The sequence below is a fragment of the Aplidium turbinatum genome, chromosome 4 (genome assembly GCF_918807975.1).
Source record: "Aplidium turbinatum chromosome 4, kaAplTurb1.1, whole genome shotgun sequence".
Taxonomy (NCBI): Eukaryota; Metazoa; Chordata; class Ascidiacea; order Aplousobranchia; family Polyclinidae; genus Aplidium; species Aplidium turbinatum.
Window position 1 is genome coordinate 39,293,699 of NC_137475.1, and position 22,405 is coordinate 39,316,103.

Consider the following 22,405-nt stretch of genomic DNA (forward strand, 5'->3'; position numbering starts at 1 on the left):
AATCTCACTGGGCTTTTTTTGTTCTATTATAGTTGGTTTGTTAATTAGGCCTACAGGTTTCGTTTGAGGGTTTTCATCACTTTTAGTGTTTTTATTACAATTAAATAATATAAACTAGGGTACCGGTACTGCAAACAACAAAGAAGCTTGCAGAAGCCTATAAGCACATAAAAAAGATGAAAATGAATACCGTACGGTACTTAAGTTATTAATCGTGCATGTCGGTTGCAAAACTGAGTGGTGATAGCCCTGGCTCAAGAGTATGTGCCTTTGGCAAGACACTTGAAGACCTCCCTTGATTTCTCTCATGATTATAACAATAGCCTACGCTGCACGAGAGATGCCTACGACTAGTCCTAGGCAGTGATGTACGCGTATACAAAAAATATTGACGCCGTCAGCGCAAACGTTCGTAAAACCATACCCCGTATGCATCAACGTAAATTGTAAAAAAAGTTGGCGGCGTCAGCGCATACACTAGCGTGAACTCATTTTGTTTGCTAGGTGCCAAACATTCACACGGTATAAACCACTCGAAACAAACAAGTTTTATTTTGAATTTTCACGAAGAAACACATGCATTTGAAAGTGTTCATCTGACATTTTGCTGTGTTTTGGTTCCAATATGTCTTTGCCCATTAAAAACATTCTTTCAACTGCAGCGCTGGAAGGTATTGGCGTGTTGTAGCGAAAAAAATACATTTAAAAGTATGCGTTGACGCTATGCGCTAAAAAACCGCAAAAACTTTACGGCGTAGCCTCAAGCGCAAACTATCCAAAAAAATGTGGCAAGCGTTAGCGTAAACAAAAAGTCTACCCCGCAAGTCTGCGGCGTATACGTACACCTCTGGTCCTAGGGCATTGACCTGCTGAACTGTGTGTGTGTCTTGTCCCGGGTCTTGTCTAACGTTCTGTTTGGAACGCGCGGTATTGCCTCTAATACAGCTGTCGAGTCAAAAAACCTTTTCCGTGTTCATAGTAGAATTATCGCACCTGGGTCTTTTAAATTTTTAGATAAACTTCGGCGATGCTATTTTTAAAATTTGTGGGGTAAAATTTGGTTGTTTTTGGTCCGAACTCACATCCCACGCGCAAAGTCATATAGTCTAAGAGGCATGAATAGGCTAAAACAAATTGAAGCACAAGAGAAAAAACTTTTATTTCTTTGTTTTAATAGCAACCTACGGTACGGTAAAATTAGTAAGCTACGCCAACAATCAATACGACAAAATTAACACCATGAAATACTAATTTTCAGGACAGAAGGCAGCGATAGTTTATACCATTGTCACCGAGTCAGCTGCTTCCTGTGACAAATAGGCTATCAAGCATCGGCAAATAAAAAAAAAAAGTGTTTGCCCTAGCGATAGGCTGCTCAAATAGCATCGCACTAAAGCAAAGCAGTTTATGGTTGGCAGACTCTAATGCATATTACGGCATTGTCTGCATAATAACTACTCTTTCCCATTAAATATGAAAGAGTGCATTCTTTACTACAATGACGAAGGCATATTTTTTATTTCGATTGCGGTAATCTGCATTGAAAGAGCTTACGGCTCAAACCTAATGCTTCCATTTTCCACTATCGAACAGTCCATGGTTTGTGAACACAATCCAAAATTAAACAGTTTAGGCGCAGTCCCTAAAGAATAGTGCCCACCAGTAGAGGGCCTGAGATGGTGCTCACACCGCACTGTCTATAGTGTAGCACCACGGGGCACAACAAGTAAACTAAATTTCCACTTGATATTCATTCTGCAACGTGTTCTACGTAAGAGCAACACAGTGGACTACATAGACTAAACCAACTATGCTTCTCTTCATGTTCTCTATCCAGCACCCAACTATCTTCCACTTGCATGAGGCGAGGTTCGACTTATAGGCTACCGAATCGTTTGCATTTCAAAGCCCTTCAATACATTGGTCCGCTTCATTAAAACTCTTTTGATGTTGAAAAGATTTTTCTGCAATTCAAGGCAAAGGTGAGTCCCATACTTAAATCCAAGCATCAAGGGATGAGAAGGTTAGGTTCTCATTATACTAAGCCATCGACACTAACAAGGGTGGCCAGTTCCTTTCTCTCGGCCGCCTTTACTTCAGCAATTACGCCCACACGGGTAGAGGTGAGCGGTGTTTGTCAACAACCAGCATAAGCTGGGAGTCGAACCAGGATTGCGTGATTGGAAAGCGAGCGCCTTACCCGCTGCGCCATCCCACCGCTGCAATTAAAGAATTAAAAAACAGTCACATCAATGGCACAAATAAAAGTCTACAAGAGGGACACTTGTGATAAAAATAACTTTTTTATTATTTTATTTTGTATCTAAAGAGCAGTAAATTTCATCAGGATTCTGAACATGGTAAAGTTTTGAATCTATTCAATGTCTTTGTGTGTCGAAACTTACCATGATAAATGTGAGTAATGTAGCTTGTGTTTTAATGGGTGTTTTTCAAATGCTGTTTTCTTCGAAAGTCATTTTTTAATGTTTTCAGCTATTCATTTATTTAATTATTTCTTGTCAGAATGGCATGAAACTTTGCAGGCATAATCAATATATACTAGAGAAGTAATCTATGAGAAGATTTTTTGCTATTTCTGTGTTGTTTCACTTAAAATTAAAAAACAATTGCAAAAACATCAAGTTTTTCTCGTACAGAAATTCAAAGTTTATTCATTTTTTTAATATACACCTGTGGAAGAAAATCTCTCATGGGTAAAAGATGGCGACAATGCCAGTAAAAACTTAGGAATGATAAAAGTTCTCCCTTGAGACTTATTAAATTTTTTACCGGTGGTAAACATTTAAAGAAAAGGAAAAACTTTGTATTTTTTGACATTTTTTTTCACAGAAACGTTTTTCATCGATTTAAGTGCCACAGTTTGATTGCAATTTTCATACCCTTTCCAAATCCAAAGATGTATAATGTGTTGGGTTTTCTACAAGTTAACCACATTTTTCGACCAATTTAAATGAAATTGGTGCTGAAATTGATATTCCATAAGGAGTGTACTCAAGCGTAAGTTAAAAGATAACTTTATCATGAATAAGCAAAAAAACACAAGACACGACCTACTAGAAGAGTAGTAGGCCGTGCACAAGACAATATAATACAAAACGGTGGATACCATATCTCTTTTCTCTCAACGTGGGTTGATCACATACCTTTAAACCGTTCCATTACATCATGCATAATGTTGTCGGATAAGTCGTCAGCGAATCCTCTAGCTTTATCAACTGTCAGCATGGCTAGGGTAATAGACGACACCACCATGCAATCTGCGAGATTACGAAACGACCAATCACTGTTGCTGCCATTTTGCTGTTTCACGTTCTCTGTATTGAAAAGTTAAACACAGCCTTAACGTCAGCAAACTTATCAAACATTCTCGTATTGGTTGGTTTTTGAATCTTTATCCTCGGACTGACAAAGCCTTGATAGGTTATTCCTGGTAGTTTTGCATACTTGTAGAGGCTCTTGACGCAGGGCCGGTTACCGAGATTGGCAGAGTGAAGTTTTCCGATTGTTGGAGTGTTGTTGCCGGGGAATTATTTCATTCACTAGGTGCCGCTGAATGGAGAGCAGTCCTGAAATGCGTTGCTCCAGCGCACACCCCGAGAGTCGAACCAGCACCGCGTGATCTTGTGCCGGGCGCATAACCACTAAGCTAACGGGACTAACTACCTTTGAAACATATCCAAAACAATAGGCTAATAACAAGGTATCAGGAGCAGCGTACTGTTCATACAAGAGAGAAATCAAGGGCTATAGTCGAAGGGGCGCCACGCCACAATCGACGGCGTGCCTTTAAGTGTCTTGCCAAAGACCCAGCCACGAAAATTGTTCCAACAAACAAAATTGGATGTTTATCTGCTCACTAGAGAAAACGTTCACTTTTAAAACTATTAAACTACCAAAACGAGATGATTGAGCGTTGAGCCTACTGTTCCATCAGCCAGCAAAAAGGGCAACTTTTACTAGCTAAGAGAACACAAGCTGCTGCGAAGCTGCAATGAAAAATACTTTGAAATTTAACATTTAATATCCAAGTAATAAACCACAAACAGAAATCAAAGAGGCATCTTCAATTTTAAATAAAGGTGTTAGGTTTCCGTTTTCCTACCCAAAGGCAACCGATATTCGCTGTGATAATAGCCGTTGGCTTGCTTCTTCTTTAGCATGGAAAGAAGTTCAAAGCAGGTAACCTTTTGCTTCCCAAACGACATGTTCACAAACGGTTTATAAAGATAGCCTGGGATTTTTTTTAACTGCAGAAACAAACATGGTTTAATTATGCAAAAAACAATGATTACCAAAACAATAGTAATTTATAATATAAATCTATGGTGGTATTCGAAAATATCTGTTGCAAACTCATTGAAATTCTTAAGCAAATGTTCAAGTTGACATGAGCGTCGGTAAGCCTGGTCAAAGCTATGTGAGATTAGCTTGAACTAAGCCAAATTACAGTAGGCCTACTCATAAATACGCTAAAAACCGTAGTTTTCAATAAAGACAAAAAGCATTCAAGAATACTTTAGAAAAAAAGGTGTCTCAGCTATTGACCTATCACAAGTTTATTTACCGGTCTATTATCTATAGGCCTACAGGTCTATTATCACATGACCATTTAGGTCTAACATTGCGTTGGAAGTTGATGAAAATAATGCAGAGAAAATTGAAAATAGCAGCTAACATGAACTAATTAAACTTACTACAAGATATAGCCTACTTTATTTTTTCGGGGCCCGTGCATTTTTGACAACTTCATTACTGTAACGTGAGGCTTGAATGTCCTTTGTTCTGTATCGCAGAAATCGCCGCAAGACTTCACAAGTAATTCTAAATTAAAAGAAATAATAAATTAAGGACATTAGTTCATAAAGATTGCAGTTTTTGCACAAAAATGTTCTTCTTAACAAGAATCACTAAGGCATTGTCAGCTGCATTGTTAAGTGGTGAGAGCACTGAAACGACGTTCGAAAAAGGGCCGGTTCGACACCGCTCAAGAGCACGTGGCTGTGTCTTTGGTAAAACACTTAAAGGCGTGCCTGAAGGTGGTCACGAAGATTGGCTTCCTTGACTTTCCGTCCACTTTAACTAAATCTTTAATAACCAGGCGTAAGCCTCAATACGACAAAAAAAGACATTAACATTGAACAAAAACCTTCCCATTTAGTGTCGGAAACTGTAATGCGCAAAGTATGTATTCTTAGCAAAAATAGCTTTGTAGAAATGAAACTAAATTATCCAAGTTATAGATTACCAGACAAGTCAGATAACTTATTAAGATCTTTCCCAGAAGAAATTTCTACAAACACAACTTCTTGTCGAAAATTTCCAATTCCTTTCAACAAAATTTCAAAGCCAGAGTTTCCAATAATTTCTTCAATTGCAGAATTTTGCTCTTTCAATATATTGCACATTCTGCAGAGTACAAATAAAAGTCAACATTTCTTTGTTGTATTAGAAAAATTTCCATAAAAATACAATTTAAATCCATGCATAGAAATTCTTATCAAATACACACACCAGTGAAAAGTGAGTGACCAGTTATAGTAATTCTTATCCATACGCTTGACGTAGTTAGTGAACAAAAAAGTAGAGAGCTTCATGTTCAACAATGTTTTATTGGCCGTACTGTTGACTGGAGAGTCCAGGGGTTACTTTTTGACCCGGGATGAAATTAAGGACCGGTGACTTTTCTAAGCAAACTTGAAGAAACCACTGCATACTGCATAGTCATTGTAGTACATTTTTGATAGAAGTGTCTCGATTTGGAGCCCTAGAATCTCATTGGTACCGGGCCCAAATTATCCGCTTATTGGTTCCAACAAAGGCCAATAAAAAATCAGCATGACCATTGACCACGTTAGAGCTCTAAATTGAGGGAAGTAGTGTGAGATGAAAGACAATCCTCAGCTAGGCTTAACCTACCACTGTATTTTTTCTTCCAGACATTCTTGCCTGCGTGCTGCGAAATCTGATAGAAACCATATGTATACAATACATCAAATACAATCGTAAACACATATTGACCAAATGCTGTCTTCAAAAAGTAACATCACCAATAAGCTGAAGCTAAGACTCTTACTTTTCAATATCCCCTTCACCTTCATTTAAATGCATAACAGCGAGTGTCACATGGGTTGTTGTTATTGGAACAACAGCCTTGCTCAATCGTGTATCATTCTCCTTGATGTATTCTTGCAAAGCATGAATTTTTCCTAGTGTAACATTATCATTATTAACCATTTTTCAGTGTAACATTAACGTTATAAAACATTTTTCAATCAGTCAATTTCTAGCAGCATAAGGAATTTCTAAAATCAACATATATAACTTTCAATGCATCACAAATTATCTCACCTAAGATAGCTGATACATTGATTCGAACACCAATAAAAAAGTTAGGTCGAGGAATTTTCTTCGTGGAATTTCTTTGCTCGAAGCTTTGTGTGCATGTTTTCTTTTTTTACTTTTGGGCTTCACTTTTTCTGTAACAAGAAAAATTAGTTTTACCGCAAAACTGCAATAAATTTATAACATGAAACTTAAAGTTACAAGCAAGGTTGATTAACTGTACTGCTCACATAATTTAGAATTAAGTCAGTAATCAGTACTTCTAACAGAATCTAACATAGGGCTTGTCAACCTCACTACTGTTAAGTACCTCTGAGTTACAAAACCATCGGCAAACCCCCAGTAACTAACCTGACATCAAATAAAGTGGTAGTACATTGACTCGATAAAAGTGATATTGCAAAGGATATGAACATGTGATTTAAAAGCTCAATGACTTCACATTATAACAGGATGACAACTAGTCTATAATCTGCACTTTATAACAACAGTTACAGTATTCTAGCTGTAATATACTAAAATTTAGTGTAAAGATTGTGCCAGTTTGTAGCAAATAAGTTTCTCAATTCCAGGATTGGTAATAAACAGGCACATGAGTAAATCATGCTTCACATTAAATGCCCCCTGAAAACCTTCTTGTGAACCCTGAGGGTTTGCAAACACCAGGCTAACAAACTCTGCTATAACATAACATGTTATATTTCAATTAATAATTACTGTACAGTGTACACTGTACAGGTATGTGTAAAGTGTGGCGCCAGAGAGCTAATTTTCTCTGACGCAACGTGCGTCACTGTGACGTCATGTTGAATTCTAGAATCTTCCTTTCCAATCAACAAATACCGCGTACTTTCGGAATGCAGTCTTGTAATTAATCAATCTTTGCATTGTGCCTGAATCGCAGTACCACTGTATTTCATCGACTAGTGAATCCACCGTTGTATTACGTTAGATCAGAGGTGACAAACTTGCGGCCCGCAGGCCGCATGCGGCCCATCAAAGAATTTTGTGCGGCCCACAAAACAATTTGACAATCGCTCATGCATTAAGACAAAAGACATCTCAAAGCTGTTTTATGCCTTCACTGGTACACCTTCCTTTGCTACAGGTCGAGGCTGACAGATGAAAATCTTAGTAGGCTATGCAGTTGAGAGTTGCCACATCGTCTGTTCGACCTAATATCGAACGCTTAGTCAAGCAAAGAACTTTCCAAAAATCAAACTAAGTAAAAAAATTCAATGCTTCAATGTTATTTTTTAATATTTTATGCTTCATTGCTGCATTACAGTAGATAGCTTCAGCTGTATGATTCGCATGGGCTTTTGTTTGTTGTTTGAAAAAGAAATTTCATTAACTGATTTGTTGTTTCGGAGCATAATGGTCGAAACATTTCCTCAAATTGAGCAAAGAGGATAGAGCCAAAAAAAGAAGAAATTATACTCATATGAAAGCAAACGCTTAACTGAAAAATTAAACTTAGAAAATTAAACTGTCTTCAGTGCAAGTACTGTTGCTCTATCCTTTTTGCTCAAGTTGATTTGTTTTATTTTTGCTGTTGTATGTTTCGATTCTGCGTAAGATAGTTTCAACTGTGTGGGTTTTATTACTTTCATTTGCCGTAAAATTGTTACTTTTCATGAATAATATCTTGAGTCGCTTCTAAAGCATTTCATAGTAGGCTACAGGTAGGTTGCGATTAAAAAGTTGTGTGGCCCGATAACTCATGTGTAATTGACAAAGTGGCCCACGAATGCAAAAAGGTTTGTCACCCCTGCGTTAGATGATCGCATGTAGAATTGGCAATGCCTGTGGATGCGCCTCTCCAATTTAAACTAGAGTTCCTCTTAAGAAACTGCAACTATGATCCTTCACTTACTAGACTGCTATTCAACTATACTATACTGTTGCAACTCACCTTTGCAACTCAGACTCGCTATTATTCTGTTTGTAATCAAGAATGTTAAATGGTAAAATGTAGTATGCAGAATTCTGTTCTCTGGAAGATGCAGTCGTAAACGAAGTTTCTTTTCCCCAAAGTTGAAGTTCTTTTTGTTGTGATGAAGTTTGTAATGTAGTACGCCAGCATGCTAGTATTTCGGTAGTGGGATTGTCAATAGTTCGGTGTTCTCTTTTTGCTACGTTTGGATTCTGTTCTTCTGAAACTAGCAGTCAAGTTAGTAAACAACGCAGTCTTAAAGGATTCTATCTTGTGGTCAAGTATTATTCTGTCAACTAGTCAATAAAATAGGCAGTGAAGAAGACTATCGTGTCCTGGTCATTCCTCGCCAGTTCTGATCTCGGTTCTGCCCAGGAATGTCGCCGTCAGCACGGACGGCTGCATATGAGCGTGCGTGCTAACTACCGCGTCCGCTACAAAGGTTTTATAAATTTTTATTTTGAATATTGTTATAATATATAAGTTCAATACATTTTATTTTAGATTCTAATTTAGATTTAGATTCTATTTGAATAAGGACCTTCTGATGATCCTCATTTTAGGTGAAACAGGCTGTCAAGGGTTTAGAGAGTAATAACTATATTTGATTTAAGTTCAATACAAACGTACGATACTTCAAATTAGATTTTTGTCTGGCAGAACACACATTTCATAAAAGAAAATGTATATATATGGGCTATTTATTTCGAAGTGGTTATTTTTACCCAATGGTTGCTATGGTTACAATCAGGTGTTGCCAGAGTTAGGATTAAATTAGGGTTTTGATCTTTGCCCAGGATATGTAATATGTATATGGAAGTGAATAATTTTACAATAAAAAGACAAAGACGTAATTATAACACTATTCAATAAATATTTAGGAAGTGGCTATTTTTCCACACTTAATGCCATGGTTACAATCAGGTGTTACCAAAGTTAGGATTAAAGTTAGGAAGTTAAGGTAAGGGTTAGGAATAAGGTTAGGGTTTTGATCTCTGCCCAGGACTAAAAAAAAATTCCAAAATACGAGTTTTTGTTTTCAACAGCTTTAAACTTTTCTAAAATTAGGGCAGAATTCCATATCTGGCAACACTATTGAGGCTATTATTACACTATGTAGTGTAAATATAGCCACAGCCAAATATTTAACTGAAAATGGTTCAAACTAAAGCTGCTTTTAAAAAAAAATCAAGATAAAATACAGACTTATGTTGAGAAGCTTTTGGTTAAGCAATGTACGATACCATTGTTTGTGTATGTGTAGCAATTATTTCATAGCATCTTTTCACATATAAACTAGGTGGGCAATTGCCCACCTAGTCCCTTTGCTTGCCCCCCCTAGCCCTTTCTTTGCCCCCCTAGTTTGAAACTAGGTGGGCAATTTTTTAGACTTAATTTTTGTTTAAGTTAGATCCAAGTTGAAGAATGAACAGCTAAATGGAAAGCTTCAGCATACATTTAGAACTTATGAGCCTACCTTTGACCCTACGGTAGGCTACTTATACTATCCTCAATATTCCATTCAAGCAGATTAATTAGCAATTTGTGTTGTGAGTAGGCTACCTCAAATTTTGTGTGAGATTCTGAATGTCTGAATTAAGTTTGTTTCTTGATTTTCATCAAAATAAAATACCAGCTCTTTAGAATCATCTAATTCTGCAAAGATTGAACTCATTATAATATCTTAGCAGTTGTGTTTCATAGATTATCGTAGTTGTTTCTTTTTACTTTAGTACAAGAGACCTCTGCACAGTAGCGCACCCAGAAAAAAATTTACGGTGGGGCTAATTCAGAAATGTCGGCCGAGTGATTTGTGACAATAGTGACAGTGACAATAGGCCAATACCCATCCCTTTGATTAATATTAGGCTAAAGGCACTCACGGCCCACAACCTAACGGTTGCCAATACATCAGGATTCGCTCTCTCATTTAGATTAAAACTTGGCCTAGTTAACCCCATGCATCCTCATCCCTACGTCTACGTCCACTCTCGTAATCTTTTATAGATCTCGACTTTTTCATCATGTATGACAAAATAGAATTAGCTTTCTGTTTGCAAACACAAATTAAGGCGAAAACAACAACTAGCATGAAAACAGTTTGAAACAAAACACTAATTTTGCAAACAGTAAATTTGATGTGGACATTTTCCTACTTATACAGTAAAACATTCAAAATTAGTTCGTATTTTCAACTAAAGTTCCAGACGCCTTTGTCTCTCTGCTCAAATGTCGTAGGTCTATACAGTTTTACACAGGCCCGGATTTAGGGTGGGCAGAGGGTACAGGTGCGCCGGGCCCCCCTTTTGAAGGGCCCCCCGACATGGAAAAAATGTGATTTTGTGTTATTATTTTTTTTCTTTCAGCCTTTGAAGTTTCTGCAAAATGCTGTGCAGTGCTAGATTAATGCTACTGTAGACGTAAAGGTAAAACTTTTTTTGTTCCGGGGGCCCCCGATCTAAAAGTGCCCCGGGCCCCCCATCAGCTAAATCCGGTACTGGTTTTCATGTCCGTGTGATTTGGCATTGACGTAAGTAGCCTACGGTACATCGGTTATGTCCACCAGACGTTTGACCACGAGAGTACAGGAGCATCTGAACTTTTGGGAGAGTTTAAGAAAAGTGCCATCAAAGACCATATCATGGAGTGTTCTTTTTGCACAGATCGAAAATTCTTTGCTGACTCAAATTTTACGCAAAGGAATTTTATGCAAAATTTTACGCAAAGGAAAATCCCAATTTGACACTAAAATTCAGGAAGCAGTGTTAATCAAACGCTACAACCCAAATTTAAATAGGCTAAACAATTATTTGCTGGAGGCTCGTCCATTCTCCTCAACATTTACCTAATGTATCACGTTCTCTGTGGTGCAATTTCTTTGTAGTTATTTATGTAGTTGCCTTTTCCTAATGTAATTTTACCTTCAGGAAGTTGAAATTTATTGCACTATTTTCAGGTTCCTGATAAGGGCTCAAGTGAAGCCGAAAACATTCGACTGTTAAAACTATTTGTAAATATGTAAAATATATTGTTATGATGCTCAGCCCTGTTGTATTGTTGTGTCTTATTCCTATCTAACCTGTAAGCAAAAGGTATAAATAGGGAACATACAAAACTTGATTTTTGGTGGCGGGTTTGGGGGGGGGGGCTTGAGCCCCTTAAGCCCTATGCTGGGGGCGCTACAGCCTCTCCAACTAAATGTTGCTAGATTAAATTTTATTACATTATTATTTATAAAATATTCTGGGCGGGGATGAATATAGGAATCAATTATGGGTCTCAAACGTTTAGTCTAGGTATAATATGCCTTTTTGCCCACAATTTGCCTGAGAAATCTACATTTTTAAGCTTAAGTTTTACGCTCGGGTAAAAATGCCCTTTTCCCATCATTTACGCGCAAAAAGTGCCCTTTTTAACATAACTCTCGCGCTAAAAGTGCCCTTTTTTGAAAATTTGCCCACCTAGTCCAAATTTGTGAAAAGATGCTATGAATTATTTGACAAGTATAATTATCATCACTGTAGAAACGATTTATGCGATCCCTTTCTTATTTTTTGAATGTTCTTGTTTTGCGTTCACGCTTCAGTGACCTCCATTTGAATGAGTTTGAATTAGTGTTTCATTTATCGAAAAGTTTTTTTTTGTGTTTCGACTTGAGCGGTGGGCGGTCACATTTTTCAATAATTTCTTTCTGATGATGGTTGGCTTGTGTGCGTGGATTACAAGTAAGTGTTTTTGTGTACTTGGATAAACATAGGTCAGCTTGAGTCAGAAGTGATGAATTGAGACCTAAATGGTAGCCGTTCTTGTCAGGCGAAAAGCACAGTTGTTGGATGCAAGGTCAGTTTATGATCTTGCAGAATTCGATTGTTACAATCACTACCCTTTTAAATAACTTAAAAATGGTATATTTTTATGAAAATTGATAAACATTGTTTCAATCTCTAGTATATAACTCCTGAACTGCTACACCAACTTTTAACCAGATGGACTTCTATTTAAGGAGTATGATAGACTGATAGTCTTATCTCTCAATCACTAAATATTGAAGTTTTGATGGCTGAATGTATGATTAGCTATGAAAACATTTTATCACAAATTAAAAAAAAAAATAGTTTCTTAATTGTTGTTAATGCTTTTTCAGCAAAATCTATGGCCTAATCTTAGATACCTGTAGCCTATAAAATTATCTAAATAGACATATTATGACCACATGTGGTTTGATCACACAGAAAATATTACAGATATGGGAAGCAATAACAATGCAAATAAATGGTAGACAAAACATTACTTGACATACCTCTATCAATCTTGATATCACAAACTTTCAAATTCTCATCGGACATGTTGATCTATATTCTAAGAAGACTTATACATTTGTGTTGACAAATGATTTACAGTTGAATAGTCTAAATTATCAAATACGGTGCTGGTTAAGCATCGGCCGCCTTGGTCAGTGACGTCATTAAAATGTCTGACGTCATGCAAAAAAACCCAACTACTTTTAAGAAGGGTGCAAAAACGCGGAATAGAAGCAAAAGCGGAAAGGCTATTGATTTTTAAATATTTGTAGTGAATAGTGCCTCCTAGCTTTCTCATTTCTGCTCGGATTTTAACGATTTTCCTATCGTTGGAAAGCATGATGCCTCATCTACCCGAATGGATTAAATGCCAGTCTAAAGTAGGCATTACATTTATGTAGCGCTAACTTTAACTTTACTATATTGTGCCAATTCTTAGCAATTCAATTTTTACAATAAAAATATCAAACCAACACAAATTAAAAGAGTATGTCTTGGTTTATTCATATGTTAACTTTCACATTTATATCTAATCCACAAAACGAGCAATCGTTGTTCAAACGCAACCGCTCGACGAAGCTTTTTTCCAATGCATTTTTCAAGGCAATTCGATCGTGGTTCAGTATAAGCCGCCCACAGTTTGCTGTGATCGATGAATACTGCCTCCACCAAATGTGTTGTAGCTTTCTCATTTCTGCGCGGATTTGAGAAATTTTACCATTGTTAGAAAGCACGCTACTTCATCTATCCGATTTAATTGGTTGCAAGTTTAAAGTAGGCATTATATTGATCTAGCGTTAACTTAAACTTTACTATATTGCACCAATTCTCAGCAATTCAATTTTTACAATAAAAATATCAAATTAACACAAATTAAAAGAGTATGTCTTGGTTTATTCACATGTTAACTTTCTCATTTATATCTAATCAACAAAACGAGCAATCGTTGTTCAAACGTAACCGCTCGACGAAGCTTTTTTCCAATGCATTTTTCAAGGCGATTCGATCGTGGTTCAGTATAAGCCGCCCACAGTTTGCAGTGATTGGTGAATACTGCCTCCACCAAATGTGTTGTAGCTTTCTCATTTCTGCGCGGATTTGAGAAATTTTACCATCGTTGGAAAGCACGATACTGCATCTATCCGATTTAATTGGTTGCAAGTTTAAAGTAGGCATTATATTGATCTAGCGTTAACTTAAACTTTACTATATTGCACCAATTCTCAGCAATTCAATTTTTACAATAAAAATATCAAATTAACACAAATTAAAAGAGTATGTCTTGGTTTATTCACATGTTAACTTTCACATTTATATCTAATCAACAAAACGAGCAATCGTTGTTCAAACGTAACCGCTCGACGAAGCTTTTTTCCAATGCATTTTTCAAGGCGATTCGATCGTGGTTCAGTATAAGCCGCCCACAGTTTGCTGTGATTGGTGAATACTGCCTCCACCAAATGTGTTGTAGCTTTCTCATTTCTGCGCGGATTTGAGAAATTTTACCATTGTTGGAAAGCACGATACTGCATCTATCCGATTTAATTGGTTGCAAGTTTAAAGTAGGCATTATATTGATCTAGCGTTAACTTAAACTTTACTATATTGCACCAATTCTCAGCAATTCAATTTTTACAATAAAAATATCAAATTAACACAAATTAAAAGAGTATGTCTTGGTTTATTCATATGTTAACTTTCACATTTATATCTAATCAACAAAACGAGCAATCGTTGTTCAAACGTAACCGCTCGACGAAGCTTTTTTCCAATGCATTTTTCAAGGCGATTCGATCGTGGTTCAGTATAAGCCGCCCACAGTTTGCAGTGATTGGTGAATACTGCCTCCACCAAATGTGTTGTAGCTTTCTCATTTCTGCGCGGATTTAAGAAATTTTACCATCGTTGGAAAACACGATACTGCATCTATCCGATTTAATTGGTTGCAAGTTTAAAGTAGGCATTATATTAATCTAGCGCTAACTTAAACTTTACTATTTTGTACCAATTCTCAGCAATTCAATTTTTACAATAAAAATATCAAACCAACACAAATTAAAAGAGTATGTCTTGGTTTACTCATATGTTAACTTTCACATTTATATCTAATCCACAAAACGAGCAATCGTTGTTCAAACGTAACCGCTCGACGAAGATTTTTTCCAATGCATTTTTCAAGGCGATTCGATCGTGGTTCAGTATAAGCCGCCCACAGTTTGCTGTGATCGATGAATACTGCCTTCACCAAATATGCTGTAGCTTTCTCATTTCTGCTCGGATTTTAACAATTTTACTATCGTTGGATGGCATTATGCTTCATCTACCCGAATAGATTAATTGCCAATCTAAAGTGGGCATTATATTTATGTAGCGTTAACTTAAACTTTACTATTTTGTACCAATTCTCCGCAATTCATTTTTTACAATAAAAATACCAAACCAACACAAATTAAAAGACTATGTCTTGCTTTATTCATATGTTAACTTTCACATTTATATCTAATCAACAAAACGAGCAATCGTTGTTCAAACGTAACCGCTCGACGAAGCTTTTTTCCAATGCATTTTTCAAGGCGATTCGGTCGTGGTTCAGTATAAGCCGCCCACAGTTTGCAGTGATCGGTGAATACTGCCTCCACCAAATGTGTTGTAGCTTTCTCATTTCTGCGCGGTTTTGAGAAATTTTACCATCGTTGGAAAGCACGATACTGCATCTATCCGATTTATTTGGTTGCAAGATTAAAGTATTCATTATATGCATTATATATTTGCTTTATTAACCTAACAACTTTCACGTTTATATATTATCTACAAAACGAGAAATCGTTGTTCAAACGTAGCCGCTCGATGAAGCTTTTTTGTCAACTTTACCATCGTTGGAAAGCACGATACTGCATCTACCCGAATCAATTGGTTGCATGTCCAAGGTATACAGTACATTTATGTAACGCTAATTTAAACTTTACTATTATAACATCAATTACTCCAAAAGTGATATGACATTTGGACAACATCATGAACTCCAAACAGACTTAAGCAATGATATCCATAAGCAGACAATAGGCAAAAAGTGTTTACTAATTCCCTTTAATTGAATCTTGCTTGAACATTTTTAATTATTCCAGACATGTTGGATCAATGTGCTTGGCCTACGCAGTTTTTGAAGTCAAGATTCAGTTGGTCAAGCAAAAATAGTAGGCTACACATTTAGCCAAACGCAGCAGCACCACTTTTCAAGATTGAACAATAGAAACCCTTTAATGATGCAAAAATCAGTAGTCTTAACAGCATCAAATTTTACGTCTTGAAGCAGTTTAACATCGCCTATCTTAATACGAGAAGTAGAATGGGGTGACTTTGGTCCAGTTATGAGACACCGTTTACTTTAATTTTACAATGGTTCTGGGAGAAAACTTTAATTTACCCATATTGAGGACTATCAAGAGCCCTTACATGTTACCAAGTTTGAAGTCATTTGGTCCATGCGTAGAGTTAAAAAAAAAAAAAACTACAAGTGGTTTTCACTCCAGTGTTTTAAAAAAACTATAAGCAGTAATCTTTTTACAAGACATGCTCATTGCCAACCCCAAAAAGGGGTGTCACTGGCCTCTTTCAGAGTTTTTAAAATACTTTCAACAATCAGCACTCGTGATTACGTATCAAATATCAAGTTAATCGAACGAAAATGTACCACTAATATATGGCCTGGCACCTGGTTTCCGTTTGTATTTCCTATAGGTATGTCAATTTTTGAAATATTAATCTGCACTCCATCAAGCCAAAATTGAAGAAAATGGATCACTAACACAGCTAATATTCTGTTATAAACGATAAAAAGTGGATTAACATCACACAAAAGTGGCCAAATCACACCATATTTTCTACATGTCAAGGGGTGACTATAGCCACCTAGGTGAAAGAAGCAAATGCCCAGCAGCCAAATTACATAATTAATACTGAACCTAGAGCTAAGACCTACTTTCTATCAATGCTTGGCATACCCAGTATGGTCAGACACTGGCGTGCCAGGTAAAAGTTTGCAAAGTTATTTTTTGGTGTTATTTGGCGGCCATATTGGATCCTCCAGAGTGAACAACTGAATTCACATTTTTCTTAAAAAATTCTGAAAACACACAAAAGAGGATATTTACAAACCTATGCAAATGACCAAAATATTGCAGAAATATTTTAAGTTGCTCAAGTTAACCAGTAACCTTTTTTTGTTTGGTACAAAGTCACCCCTGATGGCCAATGTCAACCCATTTTACGGAATGATTTGTTCTTGATGAGAAACATCTGAAGTAGCATCTATCCATGATCGAAAAATATTTGGAACTGCCTATTTCATCCAAAAATTTGTTAATTTTTTAAGTTGGTACACTATTGTTTTTGTGGCAAAAAGGGACTCCTTCAAACTTAAATAAACGAAAAACTACTCGTTTTTCCTTACAGTGCTTTGCTAGGGAAGAAAGTTGCCCGACTTCCCTCCCCCTCTCGGAGCACCTGCTCGGTACCCATGAGGTTCGCGGGCCCCTAATCAAGGCACTTCTAACAAAAACGCACTTTGTATTAATATATGACTTAGTTTCTTCAATTTCCCGGACCTCTCGGAAGGGTTGCGGGACCCTCAAATCATCTCGGGTCCGAGTCCAAAAAATATACCTCCTTGTCAATGTAGGCTACTGATTATATGTCTCGGCTTTTGTTGTATTGCATCTGTGATGTGTCATTGTCTGTACAGTGGGCTATGTTGTCGCAACGCGGTCAAGACAAAAGTGTTACAGTATAAATGTTATAATGGGACAAACTGATGTTTCTCATAGCTAGAGCAAGACGCTAGCCGTTTTGGTAACTTCTTCACTTCAAAGTACACGCAACACAATTCAAGTTTAAACTCTCTCTGCTCAGAATTGTTTAGAGAGTAGCCTATAGCATACCTATCCAAACAAACGAAACAATTTCTCTGTTATGGCTGTGAAAGCTTTGTCGTTTTTAAGTGTAAAATTCGCACAACATGGACTACTCTTTGTATTGTTGAGTAGCCCTAAAAAGGGCTGTTTTAGTAGCCCTAAAACGAGCTTTTGAATAGTCAGGAAACCAAACCTTCTTACGATGTCGTTTGAAATTTCAAACGACGCACCAGAACGTCGCGAGGTAGGCTACGGTTTGAGAATCACGGTAATACACAAATAAAGCACATCCTACTTTTAAATTTCGTAATTTATCAATCATGCTGCAAACTCGGAACCTTTCACGCACCCTCTGAAATCGCTCTAAGACCCCTTGGGGTCCGCGGATTCCCGGCTGAGAAACACTGGCATAGATGACCTACCTGCAATGTACAACACAGTGGCGTAGCCAAGGGGGGGGGGGAGGGGGGGTGGGGGTTACAATCCTCTCTTTGGCACGCGTGTGACGTCACGAGATTGAGAATAATGCTTTCAGTTTCTATGTCTCTAAAACAAAGTTTGTCTTATTTTAAATGAAACTGCATTAAAAGAGCGAGTTTTGCCAATATATCTAAGACTCCCAGAACCATTGCAAAATTAAACTAAGCGGTGTCTCATAACTGGACCAAAGTCAACCCATTCTACTTCTCGTATTAAGATAGGCGATGTTAAACTGCTTCAAGACGTAAAATTTGATGCTGTTAAGACTACTGATTTTTGCATCATTAAAGGGTTTCTATTGTTTAATCTTGAAAAGTGGTGCTGCTGCGTTTGGCTAAATGTGTAGCCTACTATTTTTGCTTGACCAACTGAATCTTGACTTCAAAAACTGCGCAGGCCAAGCACATTGATCCAACATGTCTGGAATAATTAAAAATGTTCAAGCAAGACACAGTTAAAGGGAATTAGTAAACACTTTTTGCCTATTGTCTGCTTATGGATATCATTGCTTAAGTCTGTTTGGAGTTCATGGTGTTGTCCAAATGTCATATCACTTTTGGAGTAATTGATGTAATAATAGTAAAGTTTAAATTAGCGTTAGATAAATGTACTGTATACCTTGGACATGCAACCAATTAATTCGGATAGATGCAGTATCGTGCTTTCCAACGATGGTAAAATTGTTAAAATCCGAACAGAAATGAGAAAGCTACAGCATATTTGGTGGAGGCAGTATTCATCGATCACAGCAAACTGTGGGCGGCTCATACTGAACCACGATCGAATCGCCTTGAAAAATGCATCGGAAAAAAGCTTCGTCGAGCGGTTACGTTTGAACAACGATTGCTCGTTTTGTGGATTAGATATATATGTGAAAGTTAACATATGAATAAACCAAGACATACTCTTTTAATTTGTGTTGGTTTGGTATTTTTATTGTAAAAAATGAATTGCGGAGAAGTGGTACAAAATAGTAAAGTTTAAGTTAACGCTACATAAATATAATGCCTACTTTAAATTGGAAATTAATCCATTCGGGTAGATGAAGCATAATGCCATCCAACGATAGTAAAATTGTTAGAATCCGGGCAGAAATGAGAAAGCTACAGCATATTTGGTGGAGGCAGTATTCATCGATCACAGCAAACTGTGGGCGGCTCAGAGCCACTATATACATAGTCTGGAAAGTCATGTTTTGAGGTTGTTGTTTACAGCGCCACCTAGGAGAGCTATGGTTAAATCACAAAATCTGCTTGGAAGGTATGCAAATACAGGCATATTGTCTACTATCAACAGTGAAACTGTTGATGATATTGTGGTTGCAGACTTGTTTTAAACTATTGTAGAATGTTTAGGATGTTAGTTACAGTTATTATCCAGAAAAATTCGTTTGGTCTACTTTTCTGAGGCTTAGTTTAGCATGACTACAAGTAGTTAAAAGATGATGTGACTTCAAATTACTAAGGAATTGATTAGTTTATAGTTTGAAGTAGTGGTCTTTAAAGTTCATAAGTTTCAATGTATCAAGTGTATACAGCAGCTTACTAATGGAAGGGTTTAATTAGTAAATATTTGTGAAAGCTTTAAGTTGAAGTAGGCTTGAAATTAGTACCGTAATTGGCAGATGCTGCTTAGCCAGCATCATTTTCAAAAACATTGATTGATCAACTAATTCAGTTGACAGTTATTTAAAAAAAGTGTATAAAGATACAACAAAAGTTGATAGGTTTCAATCTGTGGCACTCAAAATAGCCACTCCCAAAAATAATTTGTAAACAAAGAGCATTAGCAAGACAATTTTGAGTAGGCTACTGTACCGGTAAGTATGCAGGTTCAGTAATTTAAAGCAACAATGTCACAAAGGTTACAAGTCCTGAGATTTAACTTAAAACTAGTTAGGCTGAGGGAAGATACAGCAGAATCAGATCGTCGTCGTTCGTATGAAGCAGAAAGTTTATGGTCAGCCGAATGGAAGGACTTGGAGCCAACTTTTCGTCAAGTCATCTAGTGTACGGAGGCCTGTTATTCCATTGGGAGGGGAATAGATGGGACACCCAAAGATAATGTGGTTAGCTGTTTGCTCCGTCGCACCGCACTGACAAGCAGCAGAGTCCCTTATGCCCCAGCGTGTCAAGCAAGCATTGAAGCGGCCAACTCCCGTTCTTATTCGGTTCAGTGTCACCCACTCCCTTCTCTGAAGCTCAGAACCAAGTGGGAGTGAAGAGGCAGGAGAGACATCGAATAGAACGAGGCGAGACTTTATTTTTGGCACAGTGCTCAATTCCTCGGACCAGGCATCTGACGTGCTGAAATCAGCGAGCTGGAGTTTTGCAGCATGCCTTACAAAAGGGCGCCGTGATGGTAGGCGTTGTATGATTGGGACATTGACAGTGGATACGCAATCGTGTAGTATGTGGTTCGGATCAGCACAGGCTTTATTTACCAACGAATCAGATAGGCTACCGTAACGTGTTCCGTATTTGAAGAACCTGGTTTGCGACATATATAGCATCTTAATTGATTACGTACAGACTGGAAATTTGATTGAATAGACCAGTTAAGGCAGTTATGCTGACAAAGGTTATGTTTTGTTTATTTCCTTTGTGTTGTAATTTCCTGTTATCTTAAGCATGCCGTTCTTTGAAGATCAATTAGTCTACTTTGAGACTACTAGCAGACACTAATGCATTAACCGGTTAACCACTACCTTTGTTAGCAATTATCTTTTGTTGTTATTAGCATTACAGTTCATAATCAAATGCTGTACTCTATGTAGGGTTGTGAATTATCTTAGTTATGATTATTTAGTTTGATAATGTCCCAAGTTAAGCGTAAATGGGGTGGAATAAACTGCTGTTTACCACAATGTAACAACACTACAAATATGGGATTTTGTTACTTGTACAAAGTTCCAAGTGATGAAAAGAAAAGGTTTTCTGTTTCAACAGCACAGTGGGAAAAACAGTTTCATCAGGTAAGATCAACACAATAAAATAGTATAATTTTATGCTGTATGTCATGATGGTTGACATTAGTAAAAATTAAGAGCTTATGCCTAGTGAATCACATAATGTGTCACACATATTATGTTTTTTTTTAAATTTAAGCAATAAGCATATGGTGCTCACTGCTACTTTACTCGTATATTGAGAAGATTCACTAATCTAGCATCCCTGTGTAGTGTGTTTGTTTGTTTGTTTATCTTTATCCTGCATTGCGGGAAAGCGGACTTGAGCGCTATGCATCGGTGTACGCTTTTCGACGTACACCTGACCCACGCTGCAGCCGACTGCAATGTCTGTTTCCGGTTGTCTACTCTACTTATGACTTAAATTTGGTACTACCCATTACTCGAAATCGATCACTAGGTAGAGGCAATTATCGTAAAGTTTCTTGCCCAGAGAAACAACAGTAAGTGCGGGTGGCTGAAGTCGAACATGCAAGCTCTCGACTGCGAGCCCAACGCGCTAACCACTCGGCCTCGGCCCCAACGCGCTAACACTAGTTAATTAGTAATGAACACGTGTGCTAATTGTAACATACATTGCTAAATGTTATTTATGATAGGTCATTGATTTTCAGATTTAGTTGGGGATGTCAATAGAGAGAATATGCTACTAAGTAAGGCTTCAGATGCTCTTCTCGTATCGTCCTTACCAGCAATAATTTGGGAAACGTCTGCTACTGGCGCAGATTATGTACCATACTTGCAAGAATAAAGCAGGATCCTCTTGAACATTACTTCGGTCGACAGCATCAAAGAGTTGCATGTGATACTGCGTCTACAGTTCGAATGTTTAGCAGTACCGCCAAAAGTTTAGATATTGTAAAGCACTCTGCAGTGAAGAGATCTAATGTTGAGAGTGAACATTAGACTAACCACTCTGGCATACTGCGCTTTACTCAAAACTGCATAAAACAGTGATTGAAATTGGCACTTTGAGAATCCGTACCTGCATTGAAGGAACTCCGTATCTACAATGCATACTGTATATTCTGGTACAGTAAACCTCACATATAACATACAGTATGGGTATATAAACGAGAATTTTAATCCGCATGGTTTCTTATACTTTTTAGTTCATTCGAATGAATGGGGATTATAAAAGTGGTTTACTGTACTTTCACTGCAACTACATCATTGCCGCATTGGCACCCTTCTGTGTACTTTTTACAGTATTTAAGTTACGGTATAATAGAAAGCCTATTTTATTCTTTATTAAAGTAATGTGCTGTGAAATCAGCTTGAAAAGCATGCTACGATGTTTATTGTACAAATCAAAAACGGATAACAAAATACAACAGGAATCCCCCTTCAATGTTTGCTTTTAGAATTGTTTATACTTTTCGGAGTGCTAGGCCTACGAAGTGCACTGTTCGGCTTATGCAATTGTTTAGCTGTTTTGTTTCTACCA

General features: G+C 37.2%; 1 protein-coding gene across 3 annotated transcripts; it reads right to left on the reverse strand.

Annotated features, from left to right (window-relative positions):
- Window positions 1-1,146: 1,146 nt before the first annotated feature.
- LOC145769470 (A-kinase anchor protein 7-like) lies at window positions 1,147-12,739 on the reverse strand. Of its 3 annotated transcripts, none has more exons than XM_082581114.1 (9): window positions 12,600-12,739; window positions 8,279-8,525; window positions 6,370-6,497; window positions 6,095-6,227; window positions 5,267-5,427; window positions 4,733-4,842; window positions 4,124-4,268; window positions 3,165-3,335; window positions 1,147-1,964 (listed from the first exon to the last, which is right to left on the reverse strand). In XM_082581114.1, the coding sequence occupies exons 4-9, from the start codon at window positions 6,127-6,129 to the stop codon at window positions 1,903-1,905; spliced, it is 684 nt and encodes a 227-aa protein (XP_082437240.1). In that variant the 5' UTR covers window positions 6,130-6,227; window positions 6,370-6,497; window positions 8,279-8,525; window positions 12,600-12,739; the 3' UTR covers window positions 1,147-1,902. The 3 variants fall into 3 exon arrangements, with proteins under 3 accessions (XP_082437240.1, XP_082437241.1, XP_082437242.1); XM_082581116.1 differs by lacking the exon at window positions 1,147-1,964 and adding an exon at window positions 2,081-2,219; XM_082581115.1 differs by lacking the exon at window positions 8,279-8,525 and having other exon boundaries at window positions 12,600-12,705.
- Between the last annotated feature and the right edge of the window lie 9,666 nt (window positions 12,740-22,405).